Source organism: Hippoglossus hippoglossus, chromosome 3 (assembly GCF_009819705.1).
Source record: "Hippoglossus hippoglossus isolate fHipHip1 chromosome 3, fHipHip1.pri, whole genome shotgun sequence".
In the NCBI taxonomy this organism is placed as follows: domain Eukaryota; kingdom Metazoa; phylum Chordata; class Actinopteri; order Pleuronectiformes; family Pleuronectidae; genus Hippoglossus; species Hippoglossus hippoglossus.
The window spans coordinates 25262254-25282295 of record NC_047153.1 but is presented as its reverse complement, the minus strand read 5'-3'; the positions used below and the strand labels follow the sequence as shown (position 1 = coordinate 25282295).

Sequence of the window (20042 nt, the reverse complement as noted above, 5' to 3'; positions counted from 1 at the left end):
AATTTAATTTGATTCAAAACTACCTTGATAATTATATTTGAAAATTAAATTGTTTTCATGCAGGTTTTCAGTGTGAGAACTTGATAGAGTCAAATCCAGAGACAGCCAAACAAACGTTATTTTTCATTCCAAAAATGTTAATTTTGCTACTCGGTATATCAAGGTGCTTCTAACTTCACTTCTAAACCGGTGAATGAGGAGGATGGTTCAGACTTAGCAGTAAACAGTTCCAGCTTTATAGGAGATTATGTAAAACAAAATTAATGAAATTACCAAATAAAAATACAGCATTCATATTCCAGCTGCTACATTAAATGCCTCTAATAGTGAGAAATGTATGTATATAGACTGCAGGGTGCTACAGTTGCTGTGCCTATAAACATGCAGGATTTACTCCACTTTGAAGTTTTCATGTTTTATTGAGTTACAACATTGAATCAAAGTAGAGACATCAAGCAATTTGATGTCTCTTTTGGACACGGATCGGCAGAAAACAAGCCTTTAATGTCAAAATGAAAACAGATCTCAAAGTGATGTCAATTTATTAGATAGAAAATGCATGTTTGCGTTGGTATGTGCCATCATTTGCCATCTCCAAAAGTCAGTATTTAGATGCGCCATTGGCAACAAGTAAAGCAGCATGAATGGCTCTTTATTACCTCAGCCAGAGAGGTTATGTTTTCAGCACTCTCCATTGGTTTGTCTGTTGATTGGTTTAAATACACAAAAACTGCAGTACAGATTTCCATGATACTTGGATGGACATGGGCCAAGAAAGAAGCCGTTATACTTTGCTGCCGATCAGAACAGGGGGTGGACCCAGGAACATTGCAAGGTTGCTATTTTTTGGACATTTTCATTGGTTTCCAAGGGATTCATTCATGATTCTTGATAAAAAAAATCATATATATATATAGTGTTTATCAGTGTGTGCAATTTGATGCAGATCCAAATAAAAATCTGTATTTAGTAGATTTAAATGTGGTTTCATAATGAGTACCATTGTGGGCCTTGACGGAGGGATGCTTATATGATTTGTATTCTATTGTTTGGCACTTTGTAACTGTGTTTTGAAAGGTGCTTTTCAATAAAGTTTAACATTAACTTTGCACATGTAGACATTCTTCTTTCTGTCGAGCCATTATTTATCAATCTCTTCATGACTGGTTTAACTGCACCACCCCTCATCTATATTCGAATGTTTAGTATATTGAGTTTATAATGCAGCACAGACCCAGTCACATGACGAGTGGGATCACGGTGGATAGCATGCAGTTTCTGCAGGTGTCAGTATGACTGTAGCCGGTGGGAGGGACTTGATGCCCCAACTTCTCATTCTGTGTCTCCCTGCTCTCCAGCCAGTCGTCCTGGTCCTGCTCGGGGAGAGAGACGTCGACAACAGCAGCGCGTTACTCCGGGAAACACCATGAATCTGAGGCTGAAAAGACGACCGGAGCCTCGCCTTATTATTTCGCCCTGTTCTTCTTGATTTCCGTTCTCTTTTTTTCTGTTGCATCTATTTTTTTTTCTTTCGCCCCCCCACCCCCTCCCCTCCTTTTCACCCAATCTCTGACGCGCAAGGACACTACAGCATCCATCCACGGAAAGGCTCACATAGAGCATCCTCTGTACAGACGCACCACCATCCTCCTCCTTCCTTCCTTCCTTCCTTCCTCCCACTCTCCTCCTCTCCTCTCTCCTGTTCTGTTCGAACGCAGAGGACATCGGGACCTCGTCTTCTCCCACCCCCCGATTTACCCGGAGACATGGATCTATGGTTTCACTCGATCCGGATTTGCTGGTGGAGGGTTTTGTTCCTGATGAGTGTTTTCCAGGACTATCTGAGCTCCATGCTGGACTGCCCGCCGACCTGCAGCTGCTCTCAAACAGAGATCTATTGCAATAAGTCCGACAGCGGCAGGTTTTTCCCTTTACTCGCCCTGCAGGACACTGGGAACAATGGGAGCAGTGTTGACATAGCAGAGTTATTCAAAAACATCTCCTCTATGTAAGTAGATGCGGATCCTGCCGTGCGTTTTGAATCATTAATTGATCACATATGAGGCGTCTATGCGCCCTGGGTGGCTGTTGCTGGGTTTTTTTTCTGCACTGATCTGACTTGTTGGCTTCTTATCTTTTATTCGGAGACTTTTCTGCGCCTCCATCAGTGTGTTCGGTGGCATTTGGTGATAAATCCGCGTTTAATAAGGCTGATCGTGTGTGTGAGGGTCAATGCGCTCCTGCTGCCTCCTCTGCACAATAAGAAAAAAATCCTTTGCAACCTTGTTGGACGTGGCAACTTGATCTTGAGCCTTGCTGGTGGTGAATGTCGGGTTTCTTCATCCTTATGTGTGCGTGTGTGTGTGTGTGTGTGTGTGTGTGCGTGCGTGCGTGTGTGTCCATAAAGTTGCTCCTCCGCAGCGGCACCGCAGGCCTGAAAGCTAAATGACAGAAGGACGTTGCGGAGAACCTCAGATCACCCATTCACTTTCATTCGCGTCCCCGCGCACAGCAACTGCTCCGACAGATTGTGCCAAATGAAACAGAAATAAATGGCGCAGTAAGGTCAACCGGATACTTCTCAGCCCCGCATCCTCCGGGACCGAGGCGACCCGACAAACTTTAATATGCCCAGATGATGCGGGTGCGTGGGGGGGTAGGGAGGAGAGGAGAGGAGGGGGCGCTGGAAACGTCACTTGTGGCGCTTCATCCTTTCTGTTTTTTTGTCCTACACAGACGAACACGTAGCCCGGGCGCGCGGCTCTCTGGGCATTCATGAAGTGCTTCCTTTAAAACAGAGGAGCTGTGATGACGGCACACTCTCCAACCCCCCCCCCCCCCCCCCCCCCCCCTTCCACCATCACCACCCACATACACCCACCCCCAGAAGTACATTTTCATTCTGCATCCTCCCCCCCCACCCCTCTCTCTCTCTCTCTCTCTCTCTCTCTCTCTCTCTCTCTTCCTGGCATCGATCCCTCCTGTCAACATCAAAGCTTTCTTTCTTGAAAAGTCAGAGGAGGAAAAAAAGAAGAGAGAGAGAGAGAGAGAGAGAGAGAGAGAGGGAGGGAGCTGGGGCCTTAAAATAAGACCCCTGGTGTCGATGGGGGTGATTTACATATAAAGTCAACATCTCCCTTCAACAAAGTACTGGAATTCCCCGCACGGCCTCCGCCACAAAGGACCCCCCCCCCCCTCCCCATCAGTCCTGGTATCCCGTTTACCCTCCATCCGTCTGAGGGAGACAACAACTTATTTTGTGACACGGTCCATCGCCTCTGTGCGCCACTAGAGGGTAGCCTGGTACCCCTTTATACACCGGCAGCAAGTGCCCTTTACAGCACTGGAGCCGTTTACGTGACTGTTTTATCAGACAGGCTTCTTTGTCAAAAAACCCGGGGCTCAGAATAAGGCCCAGCAACATTTGGAGCAATGGTTGTTAAAGAGATGAAGGGTCGGAGGTCACAGCACACAATGAGTGATTAAAGTGGCCCCAGAGTGACCCCCCCCCTAGATAAGGATTTTCTCCTTGTGAAACCTGCTCCATTCACTATCCAGCCATTTCCCTCTGCTCCCGCTCACTGGGATCAACAGTAGGATAATCTAGCTCGTGCATTTTTCACTTAAAAATGCCAGAATTCGTTTGGTTACGAGTACAAAGTCACCCGTGAATTGCCTTTGAGAAACCCCCAATGCAATTGACCCAGTACTAATTGTCCATTTTATGGTCCCTGGCCAGCAGGCTGGTTGTTTTCTTGCTGCTCAGCCCCGACGGGCAAACTCCACCCAGCACCACCACGCCTCAATGACAGCTTATCAGAGACCTCACCGCCCCGTGTCTCATCAGCGTGCATGTCTGATAGGTATTCAAACAGCACAGGCGTGATTATTTGTAGAGCTGGTGTGAAATCAGATAGAGGACTAAACAGGGACACATCAGTATATAGTAATTTAGCATTAACATGTACATAATTAATCAATTGTCTCAGAACAATAGCAAACAAACACATTGTATATCTATAAATATATATCGCGCCCACTGAAACATATAAATAAACGTGTCTCATAAACAACAGAGGTTAATTGCTTGACATTCATTTAATATCTGGCCAGCAAACGCGCTCATCAAAAATAAAACAGTGCAGTCAGTGCGTGAGCCCACAAACAGCACAAATTGTCCTTGCTCCTCCATCTCTTTGTGAGGTGTGAGAAGCATGCAATTTGCTAACAAGAAGTCTATTTCATTCATCACGAGGGAAACAGAGAGAGATGGGGCCAATTTAGGAGATAGAAAGTAGAGCGAGGGCTCCTTGCAGCAACTGAGGGAGGATTGGCCAGCCAAAGAAAACTGCCAAGTTCAGATAATAGTTTTCCATTTCTCTCACATTAGAGATTCATCACAAGAGGCATCAGTGTTTGAAGTGGATAAGATAAGGCCTTGCTGTGATACTTGAGGAAAAAAAACAGTTTTGTGAGAGCAGCTGAGGCATTTGACAGGTTTGTGTGTGTGTGTGTGTGTGTGTGTGTGTGTGTGTGTGTGTGTGTGTGTGTGTGTGTGTGAGAGAGAGAGAGAGAGAGCACGGCTCTGACCACAGGTGCACATTTCTTTGCTGGATCCAATCAGTGTTTCCACCTCTGGCGTTGGCATGAGGTTTGGCTTCATTTTGTTGTCCTTTTTCTGAACCGACGAGAGGCTGGTTAGCAAGGAGAGGCTGAAGTGTCGCACCAATCTGTGCCGTCATCACCGTGGCGTCAGTCGCTAAATGCCTGTTATTCCGAGGAAAAATCACCCCCGCAGTCATCTCGCTCCACTTCATTCCCTGATGCCTCCATTCAACTCTGACGTCTAAGCGTATGTATTCAGCAATGTCTATTCATTCGCTGCTGAACCTGCTGCAAAGCTCTTAACTATTTAATCATTTCGTGAGAGTTAGTGAACGCAACCTAGTAAGCTACACAACTGAACCTGTAGTAGCAGAAGGCCTATTACTTTGTGTACTTTACATTATTATTATTTTATTTTCGTATGGTAATGTAGTGAAATATGCTCATAAATATCCTACAGGGACTGATTTGTATTCACTAACATTCCATCAAAATCGTACAAATGTAAATGTGGAGCCCCTGACATCCTGAAATCATTAATTAATAATTATACATTTTTTGTCTTGTGTGCACAAAAGTTAATCATTTCAGAACGTTGAGACACTAACATTTAGGCCATATCTAAATTTTACAGCCAATTACATGGTTTCCTACTTGTTCACAGAATATGCAGATTTTCCTGGAAGTGAAACATTGTGCAATTTTCTGGTCCACCAAAACTTCCCATAACTCTCTGGGAAATCTGCACTGAGTTGATAGTAAAATTATGGAATGTTATCACCAATGTATTCACTGTAATGTTAAGCCTATCATTATCTCATAGGGATTCATTTTTCTCAATTGTGTTCCACTTTAGATGTTTCAAGACATAAAAATACATGTTTTTACCATTTCCCCCCCCAAAAAAGTGCAATTACCTTGTTTAGATTCCTAGAATTACATGAACTCTTTCCTCCTCATGTAACAATACTAAATCTATTATTATATGAGTATTTTAGTTTCGAACAGTTTAACTATATAAGACACAAGATGCCATGACACCATGATCCTCTCTTAACCATCGATCCAACCATCCATCTTGCCATATGATGTAATTTAAATACATATCATATTGTGTTATTCTCACTATGTTTAGTCATTATAGAGCACGCGTGTCTTTTTAAAAGTGAATGTAAAAAACAGAATTCCTCAGTTTGTCTTTGAATCGTAGTTTTGGCTTTTTTAATGCCAACTCTTTGTTCAATTTGTGGAATTGTAAAATTGCCATCTGTTTATCTGCAAAAAGAGAGCTCCACACTCAAAATGCTTCCCTGTTTATCTACTTAGCACAAATATGGCTTGAAGTTTATCATTTAATATCTTTAAATCTTCATGATCCACTCTGTTAAAGTCTGTGCCTTCTCATTTCCAAGGACTTATGTTATCCTTTAAAATTCCTCGTAATGTTATATTTATACTGATTAATCTTTTAATATAAAGAAAGTGTCACTTTCAAGTGTTAGACGCCACACTTTGGAACGAAGCAGAGCAGGGACATTGGATCACAGAGAATCTGTATAGAATGAAGGAGCAGAATGATGAAACAGACCTTGATCTCTGACCTCCATGTGGAGGAAGGGAAATAAAAAAAATCACTTGGTGTATGTCATTAAATATGAAAATAGGATGGAGGGTGTTAAAAAGAGCAATAGAAAATTAAAGCTGGTACATCATTGCTTGCATGGTATATACTTCACTGGCCATCACATTGATTTATTACCTATACACTTTGGATCAATCAAAGTTGCACCGATTCGTCAAAAAGGTTTTTGAGAAGTTGCTTCTCTCCTTTTTCACAGTTGAAACATTTTAAAGCAGCTCGGCCGAGCTGCTCTAAACTATTGATCTGTGAACACCTTCAACTACAAATCTTACATGAGACCTGCCAGCTTGCTGATGCTGCCAAAGAAACCTGTTTCACACAGGAATGTTTCACAGGTCCATTTAGATGACCTGTGTGGGCTGGTAGTGTCCCCTGGTTCAGACACTGAGCATTACTCCGTTACATAAATTCAACGTTTTCTCTACCCCTTCAAACTCCAGTGCAGCCCACATATTGTGATTGTGTGTGTGTGTGTGTGTGAGACCAGTAGAAACTTCAATATCTGCTGTATACTGCAGGTCTTGCATAAGGCTTCTGAATGGGAATAGATAAGCGAATCTTTATAGAATTTCACTGAAACTGTTGTCACAAGTGGAGTATTTCCTGTTCAACTGAGAGTCTTTGCTGAAGTGCTGGAGTACCAGTTGAACCTGGATTGAAAAAGGTCTTTCAAACGTTTGGAGATATTTTAAAGGGCCCCTCTAGTAATTCAGCATTGCTCTTACATAATTTGGGAAACCTTCAAGAGACAAATTTACAAAACAAATGCTCGAAATTAGCAGTGCAAGCTCAGATGTCCGGAATTTGAGACCCTATTGGTCAATGTCCAAAAATGCCCTTTATTAAACTTGGTTGTGCCATTTTTTGACCCTCCCTGGCTGATGTATGCCCTTTATTTTCAAATCTCCAGTTTGTAAAACAGCCCTCTGAGCCATTGAACATGTCAAATTATAAAATATATTTTTTGTATTGTAAAATACAGTATGTTACTACTTTAAGTAGCATTTGCCATATCCATGCTAATATAGCTCCGTAGAAGTGTTGTGTGTCGGAAGCATTTTCCATCACAGACATAAAGGATAAAAGAGATGCAGGAAAACAGTGACATACTAAAGCTGCTTAACACAAAACACAACAGATAATCAGACTAAAAACTTTTGGACTCTTATCATGAAATGTAATTTACTTGATAACAATGCACTTGCAGCCAGACTGCATGAATATGATTAATATCTTTTGGGGAAAGAACTGACAACTTCCAGGGTTTCCCAGGCCCACAGAGCTGGAACACAGTCAAAGGGTTTGTTCCGCCCCCTAATCTGCCATGTCAGACGGACATTAGTGGTGGTTATTTCCCCTCTGCATCCACATGCACTCACAAACCTTTACTCTCTCTGAAAACACTCCTACCTTCCCCTCCTCGCTGCTGGTATACTTATTTTATTTCCCCACCATGCATCACCTCCCCCTGCTCTGTATCCACCGCTCTGTCTTTGTTCTCTGCTTCGCTGTGTGAAGTTTTGATGTCTGGGTTTCTGATGCCCAGCTCACCTGGATCTGTTTGTCATCTCGATTTATTTCTCTCTGTCACCTTGATGTTCCTATTTGTCGTTTCCATTTATTGAGCCTTTTTTTCCCTCCTCTATTCTTAAGGGGTGAGGTTTTTACGAGCCTGCAGGGGTTTCTTTGTGTGATCTGCAGTTTTTGGTGTGTTAGTGTCTTTTGAAGGCACAGGTAAATGATACCGAAACCTCACTTACCCTCCGTGAGCTTCTCATGAAGAACATAGCTCGGAGTTGTACACCTGTCTGACACCAGCCTTGGATATCGGCTTTATATATATGTATGTATAAAATATTTCTATCTGTAGTGAAATGTGTATATTATGCACGCATTCTTGCTCATACGGGAAGTTTGTAGTTTTATCAGAGAGCTATTTAGATACATAAATGAATTACTGGCCTGTCTTTTGCCATAGAATCCCTTTCTGATTAAGTGGTTTGCACTTAGGATACAGGTGATCTTGACAACCTTTAAACCCCTCGGCCCATCTCCAGTCCCATGATGCCTCAGTGTCATCCTGACTAATGTCATTTAACCACCCAGGACGAAGTTGCTAACACACGTCCTGCCAGTTGGTTCTCACCATACGGACCCCCTGCTGCCTCCGCATTGCGAGGCTCACCTCAGGCAGTGCACAACGAGCTCCACTGTTATAAGCATATCATCAAGTTTGCATGAGCCTGTCTTTGTGGAAAGTAGGTCACGGCTGCCATCTGAGAATTACGGGGAGAGAGCAGCGTTTTTTTCCGTTCAGATCCTCTACATGCAGGGGATATGCTGTGAGAAGTCCAGGCCACGTGACTGACCCAGGCTCTCCCACGCCCCCACCGCCTCAACTCCCGCATCTGCAGGCAGCCCTGGTGCCTTAAAAGTTGCATACTAATGAAGGGCCCCCCCCTCCCCTTTAACAATCAAAAGACGCATTGAGGATCGACGGGTGAAAAATACTGAAGGCTCTGCTGTTTCGGCCAGGATTAGAAGAACCCTTTAAAGCCTTACAGCAGCATTCCAGGGGCTTTCTGTTGACATTTAGCTTCTTCATTTATACAGCAGATTATGAGTCAGTGGTGCTACTGTGTGCAACAGTTTGTTGTGTCGAATGTGGGGGATTTAAGGGAACAGAAGAAAAAAAATCATGCATCTACCTATTTAAACTGCAATTTGTTCCATAGTAGCATGAAAAAAATAGACACGACGGAAATAGTTTCCTTGTTTATAGTCAATCAATTTACATATATTTACATGCACTGGCTTTTGCTGGATTTTTTTTATGTAAAATGTGCCATGTGACTGCTCAGTGCTAATCAACAATTATCAAGTATACTGGCTGCCGTCAGATATCTAAAGGCAGACATTTTTAAGTCTAATCAGGTAGCATGAGCTTTACTGAAGGTTTATTACAGTTAATCATGTTTAAACATGGTATCTGAGGCTTAGTGAAGCCACACTGAAAGCAGCATTACAGCTAATTCCTTCTTCTGCATGATACTGATGGATGATTCATACCGTGAGGTGTCGGTGTCTTAGAACCTCTTTTCTCTCATTCTCTCTCTCTCTGTCTCACACACACACATGCATTGTTAATATCCTCAGCGATAACCTCCTCCCAGGTGAGGAGGTATGTCTGACCGTCACCATGTCCGTTGCACTTGTGTCGACTCCCATCAGATGTCACAACAGATTCCCCCTCCTACCTCCCTTCCTTCTCTCCCGTCTCCTTATAAAGCTACTGCTTATAATTCATGTGAGGTGTTTTGTGTTTCAAAAATAAAAACATAAATCATCATATATTATCAAGTAGGATGAGTCACCCCACTGTCCTCCATGTCAGCGATGACTGCCAGAGCTGTGTGAATAATGTAGCTCTCTCAGCCCTCACTAAGCTTCAGCCATGTTCTCCTTTACGGTGCGCATGTGGATGCGAGCTATTCAGCGGCATTGTCCATTCTTTTTCGTGAAAGAAACAGTCATTATTAATCTGAATACATTTATCGTTAATCTCTGTGCATATTCCATTCATCTGCAGTCCTGTGTTGTTTGTAACTGCCTGCTTTACAATTCCGCTTCAGCGTGTAAGACTGTGACCTCAAATGGCTGTTTAGGGTCGTTTGGGGCCTGGAGCGTATCCCAGCCTTCTTCCCAGTATTCTTGTTATTTTTTTATTATTTATTTTATTTTAGGCCACCGCCATTTGGTAAGCTCTGAGCTACAAAAACACTTTCTTTCAAAAAACTGAGGTGCTTTGTGTTTTTAGCATTTCTTTCTCAGACATTAGCAAAGCAGTACATTACTCAGATAAGAGCAGCGAGCTGCCCTTTCCTGTCCCCATCCATCCATCCATTTACTATCTCTTGAGGCAATATGTGCTCTGATGTTTGGGTGGTAAACACTCATAATGAATTAATGGCTTTAAAATCCTGGCTGTTTAGCTTTGACAACCAACATCATCAGCTGTAGGGACAGGCTAAAGCATTTGCGGCACAAATGTACGTCCATATTTCCCAGAAAGCAGAGAGAATTTTATATGTGGGCCAGGAGTGCAATAACAGCTTCTACTTATTGATTACCTCTGATATCTGTATTTTCTCTGTTCTGTGTGACTATTGGTGCGTATGGCACTACATCATAACATTATGGACATGGCAGGCCATTCAGCCGGCCTCACCGATCATTCCCAGCGAGCCGAGGCCTCTCTGTGGCCGTACAGGACTGGAGAGCACCAGGAGGGTTTTTGAGACCCTGACGGAGCTTTGTGTGGAGGCAGATGAGAACACATTTATACTAAATGGTCCTCTGGGACTCAACTCCTCTCCCTACTGGCTCCCTGTTGGTGCAACGACCTTGCTACTCATCTTCACAATATCGCAGTCACTCTTCATCTACCTTCACTGGCTAAAAATGTCATCTTATTAAGAAGTACCTGAGGTCCTCTCTAGAGCTTTACCCAACCTACAGTTTTGCAACACAGTCAGACAGCAACATTCATGTAATAGTAAAGCAAACAAACCACCCTGTCCTTTCAAGCTAATGGGTGCTAGCTACACTAATCATGGTTCGGAAATATTTTTTGAATAAGATTATGGTGTATTTCAAACTATTGCTTTTAAAAACAAACCATGAAAATGTAGGCTAATTTCAGAAATCTAGTTCTTTTGTTTTACGATTCTCAAAATTCAAATTGTCTTATAGTTTAGGTTGCTGAGGACAACAAGCTTGTACATATAACAGCTTGCAACATTTATTTTTAACAAGAAATTAGATTTATTAGCATTAGAGTTGTTTTTACATGGACAAACCCTCTGTTTTGGCAAATGACCATGTACCTGGAAAACCCTGTTGTGTTACCTTGACGACCAGCATCCATGGATTCTGGCCACCAGGCCTACTTTAAAGGCTTTTAATGTTTTCTTGGTCATGTCATGTGTCTTGATACGTCTGAAAGTGCAACATAAAAATAATCTAGGAGTTGTTTTAGTTTTTAAAAGATGAAGTGTTATTATTAAAATGAACAGTAAAACCAACAGAAAGGTTGTCGTTCAGGGAGCCGTGGCTTTGAAATTTGTACTTTGTTATCAGCCTATTTTTATTGTCTGGCTTAGTAAACTGGGAATTATTGTTATTCAGTTGCATACCAAAAATAAAAGTGAATAGGGCGATTGAGGCGTTGCATTGCTGATAAAACTTTATAGACACATTATTGTAGCTGCTTCCATGCTTCAAATTCTTAGAGGATTTCTTTGGCGAAATAGTTTGGCTTAAAATGTTCACACGATTAATAAGGGTTAATGGTGATGTTCAGATTTCATAGCTACATGCTATATATTTATTTGTGGTGTGAACTGAACCTTGATGTTTTTCGTAAAAAAACGTTTTCTATTCTTTTGTCTTTTGAACTATTAATATGAATTATAATGAATGTGTGTTTTACATATATATATATATATATATATGTATTTATTTAATATACAATGACTTTCAAATATTTCGGATCCATTTGCATCGCTAAATAGGTAACAGCCGAATATTCAACAAAACAAAGTTTGACCTTAGACAGCAATCATCGGGACACAGGAGATTTCAGAAAATTTCATCATCCCACATTTCATGCACTTCATGTAGTACTGTGGTTGGTGTATAATTTATTAATAACACAAGGTCCCCACATGATATGACTGGGTGTCAACAGAGTCAACAGTGCTAAAAAAACAAGCACAGCCACGAGTGCATACATTATGGCAGGAGCGGTGGTACCTTTGGGAGTCAAACTAATTTGTTGCCGTGGCAAAATTAGCCTCCATGAGGAACACCGCCATCTCTCCTTTGACAAGACTTTGATGGAGAAACAGGCTGGCACGTCAGTCAAGAGGAGTGACTTGCGGCGGCAGCTGTCTACATTTGACACTGTGAACTCTGGAGGCTTCTTATTTCCAGAGGAAGCCATCACCTGTCAGGCATCACCAATGTGTTTATTGTTACTGCAAAGATCAATGTGTTCCACTTTGGTTATTTTACAGAGGAGACAAAAGTGTCAGTGATTGAATGTTTGGTGATGTTCAGATTCCTGTCCTGCTGAAGTGAACCGTGTTAGGGCCTTATGTTTCCTAAATACTTATTTAACTTTTAATACGGTCTGATATATAGGCATTTGTGAAAGTACAGATTCTGAGACAAATCGCAGGAGGGCTCAGAAAAATTAAAACCAACCACCCACCCACACCTACATAGATGATATGACATGAATACTGCACAAAAGTATTTTTGTCTTTCTAAATAGTAATTTAGCATGTTTCTGTGGTCAGGGTCTGGCCTATTTTCTCTGCTTACTGCATGCAATTAACAGCTAAATATACAAAGAAAAAGGTCTTTCACACAGTTTCAAGGTCTATATCTGTCGAATAGATGCAGACACACATCACGGTGTGAACAGCAGGCGCCCCTGTGAGATGCAACAGAACAATAATGCAGCTGTAACACGCTGCACATGCACCAAGTGTTGCACAGGCGTTAGCGGTGTATGTTTTGTGTCTCTGTGCATTTTATGCCTGTATATGGTTGTTTGATCGATTTTCATGGTACCGATGGTCCAGGTACCTGGCCCTATATGATTAGTAGGCCCACAGGTCATCCATCAACGTGTACAGTATGTGTTTAGGAATATCACTCATGATACGTTCAGGAGCATTTGTAAAACATGCACAGAGGGGTGACAGCCAACTGCCGAGGCTTTATGTCTTCTTGTAGACTGATGAGACGTGTCCTGAGGTTAATCTGTCTGGCTGCACGGATTAGGAGTGGGCTCATGGACCCTCATTTTGAGGTAGTATGTATTTGTGTAATACAGAGAGAGAGAGTGTGTGTGTGTGAGTGTGTGTATGAGAGAAGCAGTTGCTTAAATGGAAGCAGAAAGAAAAATAGCAAACAAATCAATTATTCAGCAACCTTGAGCTCTATCCCCCGCTAGTTCCATCCTTCCTACAGGAGGTAATTGGTTGACACTGTAGACACATGTGAGGACTAGATGTTATTACAGTTCACATCTCAATCAGAAAACATGAACATTTTGGAAGGTATTTAACATCGACACACTTCCCTTTCTTTTCACGGAATGTGAGAAAGCTTGAGCGTATTCACCCAGAGAGATAGAAACATGTAACTTTCCCCTCCTGGTGTATTGTGTTTTAATGAAAGGATTCTTCTGCCAAACACTGACACTGTCAACTGTAGTCCACCTTTCTGAATTATTATTAGGACTGCACCAGTGCACGTAGCAGCCTACAATTTAACCACTCCTGATTGTTAAGACAGCTCGAAGAGATACGATACCCTTGGTTGCCTTCACACCTTCACTTAACGGAGTCTGCTCTGTGAATTCACAGTGTTTTAAAATGTCCAAATTAGCTGAGAGCTTTTTGCTGTGAATAATGAAAATTATGACCAGAAATAGAATAAGAAACGTAACTTCATGGGAATCATAGATAACGTCCCTTGTGTTATTAATAATGAAATAAAGAAAAAAACAACCTACCTATCTATCTTAAGTAAAGCAACTACAGTTGTTTGCTGTCTTGCATAGATATTTTATGAGATTCTCACTGACTCCTTGCTGCAACTCCATCAATCTTCTTTTAGCTCTCAACAAGAAGGCAAAAACTCTATTTCCCGAAATCATTGAACATTATTTATTTAAAACAAAGTGAGTTTTTATTATATTATTATTATATTAACTGGATAATGAATTTTGCCAGTACTGTGGGTCTGCCAGATTGGTTCCAAGGTGACTGAATTATTTTTACACAAGGGCTTTGTTGTAATGTAATATTTGGATGTTTGGCTGATCATTTTATACAACATATACCTTATATGTATATATATGTATATATATATATATATATGCAATCTCGTGTATATGGAAGTCATGTCATAAAGAAAAGAAACAATACAATTCCCCCAAACAAATACAGAAATTAACAAAGCCACATATATCCATGCAGATATTTTAAACCCTAATAATATGTGCACTTATGCTTACATTCTCACTCACATACATAGTGTTGTGTTAAATCAGGTGAAAAGGTAGTAAGCATAGAAAACAAAATAAAATGAAGTGCATACCGTTGCCAAGGCAAAATGTTACAAGACTGCATCGCCAATTCTTATCAAAGAAAAGAAAAGTGTGCCCACTCCACAACCCTCCACAGCAGAGCCTATATTAAGATGGCTTCCTTCAAAGTTTGTAATTTCCTCTCTTTATCTTAGAGAGGGTGTGTTTTAAGCTCAGTTAAAATCTGATATTTGAAGCTTTTAGCATTTAGATGCAGCATCCTGCTGGTGGAACAGCTGGAGGTAAAACGTTAAGAGCTCGTCCACTGATCGTTTTTAATATCACCTTGTTGAAGAGCATGTGTGCTTCCATAAACTGAAATGTGTAATCAGTCTCCTTTAAAAACCACTACCTGTATTCCGCCTGTCAGGATGAATGCACCTCTGATCTTAGCCATTGAGAGGTGAAATTTGAAAATAAAGCTTTGAACACAGAACCTCTTTGATGCTTTGTTTTGAGGAGATGATAGAGCTGTTTTGTCTCAGCACCTCTCCTCCCCAATCTCACAGTGTTTTACTCCCCAAAACAGGACACATTCACTCACTGTCAGCTCAGTGTTATTTTTACACCTGGATAAATATCATCAGGGCTGAATCTAAATCCAACCATGAGCCTCGTTCCTCTGCCGCAAGTGTAAATTCCTCCTGTCAGAGTCCTTTGTCAACATAGGAACGCTAATTTATCAGGAGCTCTAATTAGCACGAGGACTCAGGTGGAGAAGTGTCTCACACACACACACGATCCAGCTTAACCTTTTGCTTTAATTTCCCCCGAGACTAATTCCTGGTATTCACAGAAAACAGCTCTGTTTGCCCTTGTGGTTCTGAGCCTACAGTGTTTCATATCACTGCGTATTGTCTGATTTCAATTTGATGTGTGTGTTTCAAGCTGCAAATATGTCTTCAAATAATTGAAAAAACTTCCCCACACTTCCTCTGTCCTTCACGACTAATTAAACGTACGCACTCCATAAAATCAATTCGTCAGACCTTTTTCTTTTACTACATCGTCTTCTACTACATCAGAATCAAATCGTCCTCTACTCCACCCTCTGGTTCTCACCTCACTTTTCAAAATAAAGTGACAAAAAAAGGTTGTGTGAGATGATTGTAGCTTTCGAGGCACAATGCACCGAGATGACTGAAGATTGCCTTCAGAGGAAATGTAAGGCGCAGATAAATAAGGAGGAAACTATTCATTATTTTCAAAATCCATTACCTGAATAAGCTCAAAACCCTCGTACATTGATTTTGATGTGTTGGAAAAAGCCCTATAATAGTTAACATGATGATGATGATGTAAAAATGCAGCCTCACAGAAAACTCAGTTGAGACTGAATCATAACAACACTGATGTGAAAGTACTGGTACAGATATGTGGGGACTCTTTAAATATTGAACAAATATCCTAATTCAAATAGGATTTTCACATTTGGGAAAAGTCCATCACAACCTGCCTCATCCGTGCCTCAGGAAGTTCGAGATGGATTGTGTTGGGGTCTGGAGGATGAACTCAATTTTGCATCTTATCACATGCACTTAACATCCGATTTGCCAAGCACAAGAAATATATAACAACACTGTCACTGACTTACATCTGGGGTTTATGCAGAGTCATCATTTATGTTTGGATCATGTTACATTTGGGACCAATTATTCGCTTTCACAACATCTCATTCCATAGCTACGCAGATGGTACACAACTGTAGCTGTCCTTCAAAACCATGTGACAGCAGTAAATTGACCTCACTAATCAATTCATGGCTGACATGCTAAACTGGATGTCCCAAAACTTTTTTAAATGTAACTCTAACCAAACAGAAATTGTCATCATTGGCCCTGAACACTGCCCAACTCAAATACAACCAGTCCTTGGCCCCGCTCACTCCCACCATTAAGTCAGCCATAAAAGTCAGGGGTTAGTTTAGACAGTAACTCGAGCCATGAAGAAAAATAGTCCACTCATGTTTTTATCGACTGAGGAATATTTCCAAAATAAGGTATAAATTATACAGGCCCGTATATATTCTTATCTCGACTACTGCAATGCCTTGTTTACTTAGGCCAGACTTAAGACTAAAGGTGATTGAACCTTTGCGGCACTGGCTCCTCGGCTGTGGAGCAGCCTTCCACAGACTGTTCGATCTCTATTGCTTCATTTAAATCTTAAAACTTACTTTTACAGATAGCTTTTTAAACCTGATAGACTTTACTTCTGTATAGTGTTTCCCATTAATCATCCAGACTGTGACAGCCTGCCATATTCTATTTTGTTCTGCCACAGTTTCATAAGGAACCAAAACATTTGATAAACTTCTCATAATAACATCAGAGATCTGTAACTTCTGACTATTTGCTGTTACCCTGTCCTACCTTGTGCTTGCGCTATGGTCAATAACGTTTTTTTTACCATCCACAAAGACAGGCCTCATAGTTTCAGCTACTTTTGTGGTTTGCACTGCAGTTCTGTTAGGTCACGCAAGAACGTATCTTTCACTCTTTAGACTGTGTACCTGTCACTCGGAATCTATTGTGCGTGAGAGTGACCTTCGTGCACATGCACACTCAAGCACATACCTCACGTACGTACCCCCACTGCTGCCATTAACTTGACCTTGGAAAGCACCTTGTGCTCATTTACTTGCTTGTAGTTATTATTATTATTATGTGTGGATCATACAGTGTGGCAACTTGGACATCTTCATTTATGTTTCTCATATTATTTTTAGATCTTCATATCAGACTCACACCTTCCCTGCATCTTTTCTCACATTGTCTATCTCCTTGCACACTGTCAGCACCTGTAGTAGATGTGAATTTGTTGTGATGGTCCTGAATATGATATCCATATTCATATTTAAGCACTTTACTGCAATGTCTTGCAGCCATTCAATAATGTCATAGTTTGAAGTTAAGTGAATGTTGGGCTTTAATACTCCACTGACTTTGAGAATGAGAGATGCATAAACTGTCAATAAAACCCTTACTAATGTTCTAGATTAATTCAAGCAATAAACCACTTTCCTTGTGTTAAACTCAGTAAGTCTCAGGCTTAAAGTGTTAACAAAAAGCCTAATCTTACATTTAACGATAGCTTTGAGTTTATTGCTACATCGTTCCATCTCAGTGTTGTTGCTACAAGTACGTGTTAATGTTTTGTGACTTAGTTTCACCCTGGAGGCCATGCATAAGGTAGTCCAATTAATTCCTGGGCCCAGTTTTATCCCACAAAGTGAACGAAGAAATAATTGATATTCAAATAAATCAATTATACTCCTCGAGGGTTTAAGAAAAATAACGGCTAAAGAAGCCACTGACGATTATCATAAATTCCCTGGGATGACTTATTCTAGGAGCAATAAAGTTGCTGAGTCAGAATCGTGCTTATATTTTCCATTTCAGACGTGTAGCTGGTGCTCTCTGCTGAGATTATCACACAGGCAACACGCATTATTCTAGAGCACAAACAGCCAGTTTTTGCAAGGTCAGAGTTCCTTGCATCGAGACAGCGGAGGGTGATAGAACACAATGGACGATAAAGAACGGGCAGATAAAGGAATGAAAAATGAACAGAGAGATGAAAGAGGATCTTTAACTGTCCATTTTCACTGTAAACTGGAAGATAGAGACAGACCTCAGAATGCTGAGATGGAGTGCAGTGGAGTGTAACTCAACCTAAACCCAGTAATTACAGTTTTTTTTTCTCAGGTGATGGGATTGCTTGGATAAGGAAGGTGAGAGACTGTTTGTAGCTGTTGAGTTCTTAAATTTCAAGAATTCATATCAAGGGGGGAGTCAGAAAAAGGAAAATTTGCTGCGAAGATTTTAGCAACACATAATGACGCTGCCTTGACTTCTAAAATGTTTTCAGTCTTGTAAGTGGATGTTGGTGCATCACAATGTAATTGGGATACAATGAATAAGGCGTTTTCAGACATTTTTCAGACATGAACTTCGGAATATTGGGTCCAGAGTTTGCCTCCAACACAGCAGCACATATATATATATATATGTGTGTGTAAGATTTTGCATATATATGTAAGATATAAAGAGCTGACATGTTATACTACAGGTGAATGGAGATGAACATCATAACTTTTAAAGATTGACACAATTCATTTCTCTGTTTCATAATTATGATAATGGTTGGAACTAGCTGTCACGTGTTGTTAGGTACATCCTTGAGACTCACTTTCAGGACCGTGAACGTTTAAATGAAGAAAGAGGACACAAGCAGTATGCACACATTCAGGGTCATTCCAAGATGCAAAATGTTCTGTAGTCACTTTAGACTAATGTTTATTCAGCCACAATTAATATGGTGGTGTATTGATGAATAAGTTCCATTTGCACAGACAGAAAACACAGACAAGCCATTCGGAGCATAATTAACTGGTAATTGAGGTGTAAGGTAATTACAGAGCTGGGTTATTGATCAGGGGAGGAGTTCAAAGAGTCCGCCAAGTCCTCCCAGGTTAGAAAAGTTCCTTTAAAGGTGATCTCAATGTGTTGCTACACGTCTGGAGCACGCAGACACTTCACTCCCCAGGCCTCAATCTCACACCTTCACTCATATTTCAGTCCAACTCTGAATTTCAAACCTCTCTCCTCCACAATGACACCCCGCCTTTTGAGATAGACTTTAAGAGGAAGATGAACTCTGAGCTTGGCTAGTCAAATCAATCTAGTCACGGTGGAGGAATGGAGCTGTTCATTACAGGGAGGGCTGAGGAGCTCTCCGATCAGCTCTCTAATATCACTGTGATCCTCTTCTCTTTTCTTACCTAATTGAATTCTCCAGGAGAGATGCCCCTCAGCTGCACATTTATCATATCCTGAAATTGGAGGAGACTAGCTCCATGAAGGACGTGCGCGGAACATTTAATCCACTCCTCACGCTGTAAGCCGAGCGCCGCTGTCTCTGCCAGGGTTTGAGTTATCCCACTGTGGACCGCTGGCCTTCAGAGAGGTGTTTTCATTCAAGATGAACAGGAGCGGCAGCAGGAGGTGCGGGCATCCCGTATCGAATATGCTGCCTGTCATGTACAGTATGACCACCATCCACAACAGATGGCATCGTAATCTGTAATCAAAGGCCCTTAAATTCAGCTCAATGCACAATATGTCCCTCTCTACTTCAGCTCTTCATTTCTGTCCACCGCTCTCTCCTTGCAGGGGTAGACATTTAGCTTCCCCCTTCCTTTCCTTTCCTCCTTTCCCTAAGATATATCTTAGCATTGAACATTAAAGATAACGTTACTTCATCAGATAGGCAGTCAAATGGTGCTCAAAGTGTCTTGTTAACATAAAGATGAAATGCTGATAAGTAGGTGAAGAATAAAGAGGAGACAGTTGTGGAGGACAGTTCCCCCATGTTGCTACATGTTGTATTGTACTGTATCCTTATTTCTACATCATGTATCATTTCATTTCCTCCTCAAAGCCTCCTCTATCTTTTAGTTCAATCTCTCCTAACCAACCATACCTGCTCTGTCCTGTCACTGCACTATACCTTTCACAGTATAATTACAGATATAATAATACATGCAATATATTCATAGTCAGTTGATTATTAGAGTGTGCAGTGGTTGGAGCGTGTGAATGAAATCAGATATTTATAATTCCAATCATC

The 20042-nt window shown here is 41.2% G+C and overlaps 1 protein-coding gene across 6 annotated transcripts in view; it reads left to right on the top strand.

The window, feature by feature from the left end:
• Window positions 1-1298: 1298 nt before the first annotated feature.
• The window catches only part of ntrk3b (neurotrophic tyrosine kinase, receptor, type 3b), a 167786-nt gene continuing 149042 nt past the window's right edge, over window positions 1299-20042 (top strand). For 2 of the 6 annotated variants that reach the window (XM_034571640.1, XM_034571629.1), the window contains exon 1: window positions 1299-2008. In XM_034571640.1, coding sequence (XP_034427531.1) covers window positions 1767-2008 — 242 coding nt within the window. In that variant the 5' untranslated portion in view covers window positions 1299-1766. The remainder of the gene's footprint in view (window positions 2009-20042) is intronic. The other 4 variants (XM_034571671.1, XM_034571661.1, XM_034571651.1 and 1 more) reach the window with 3 other exon arrangements.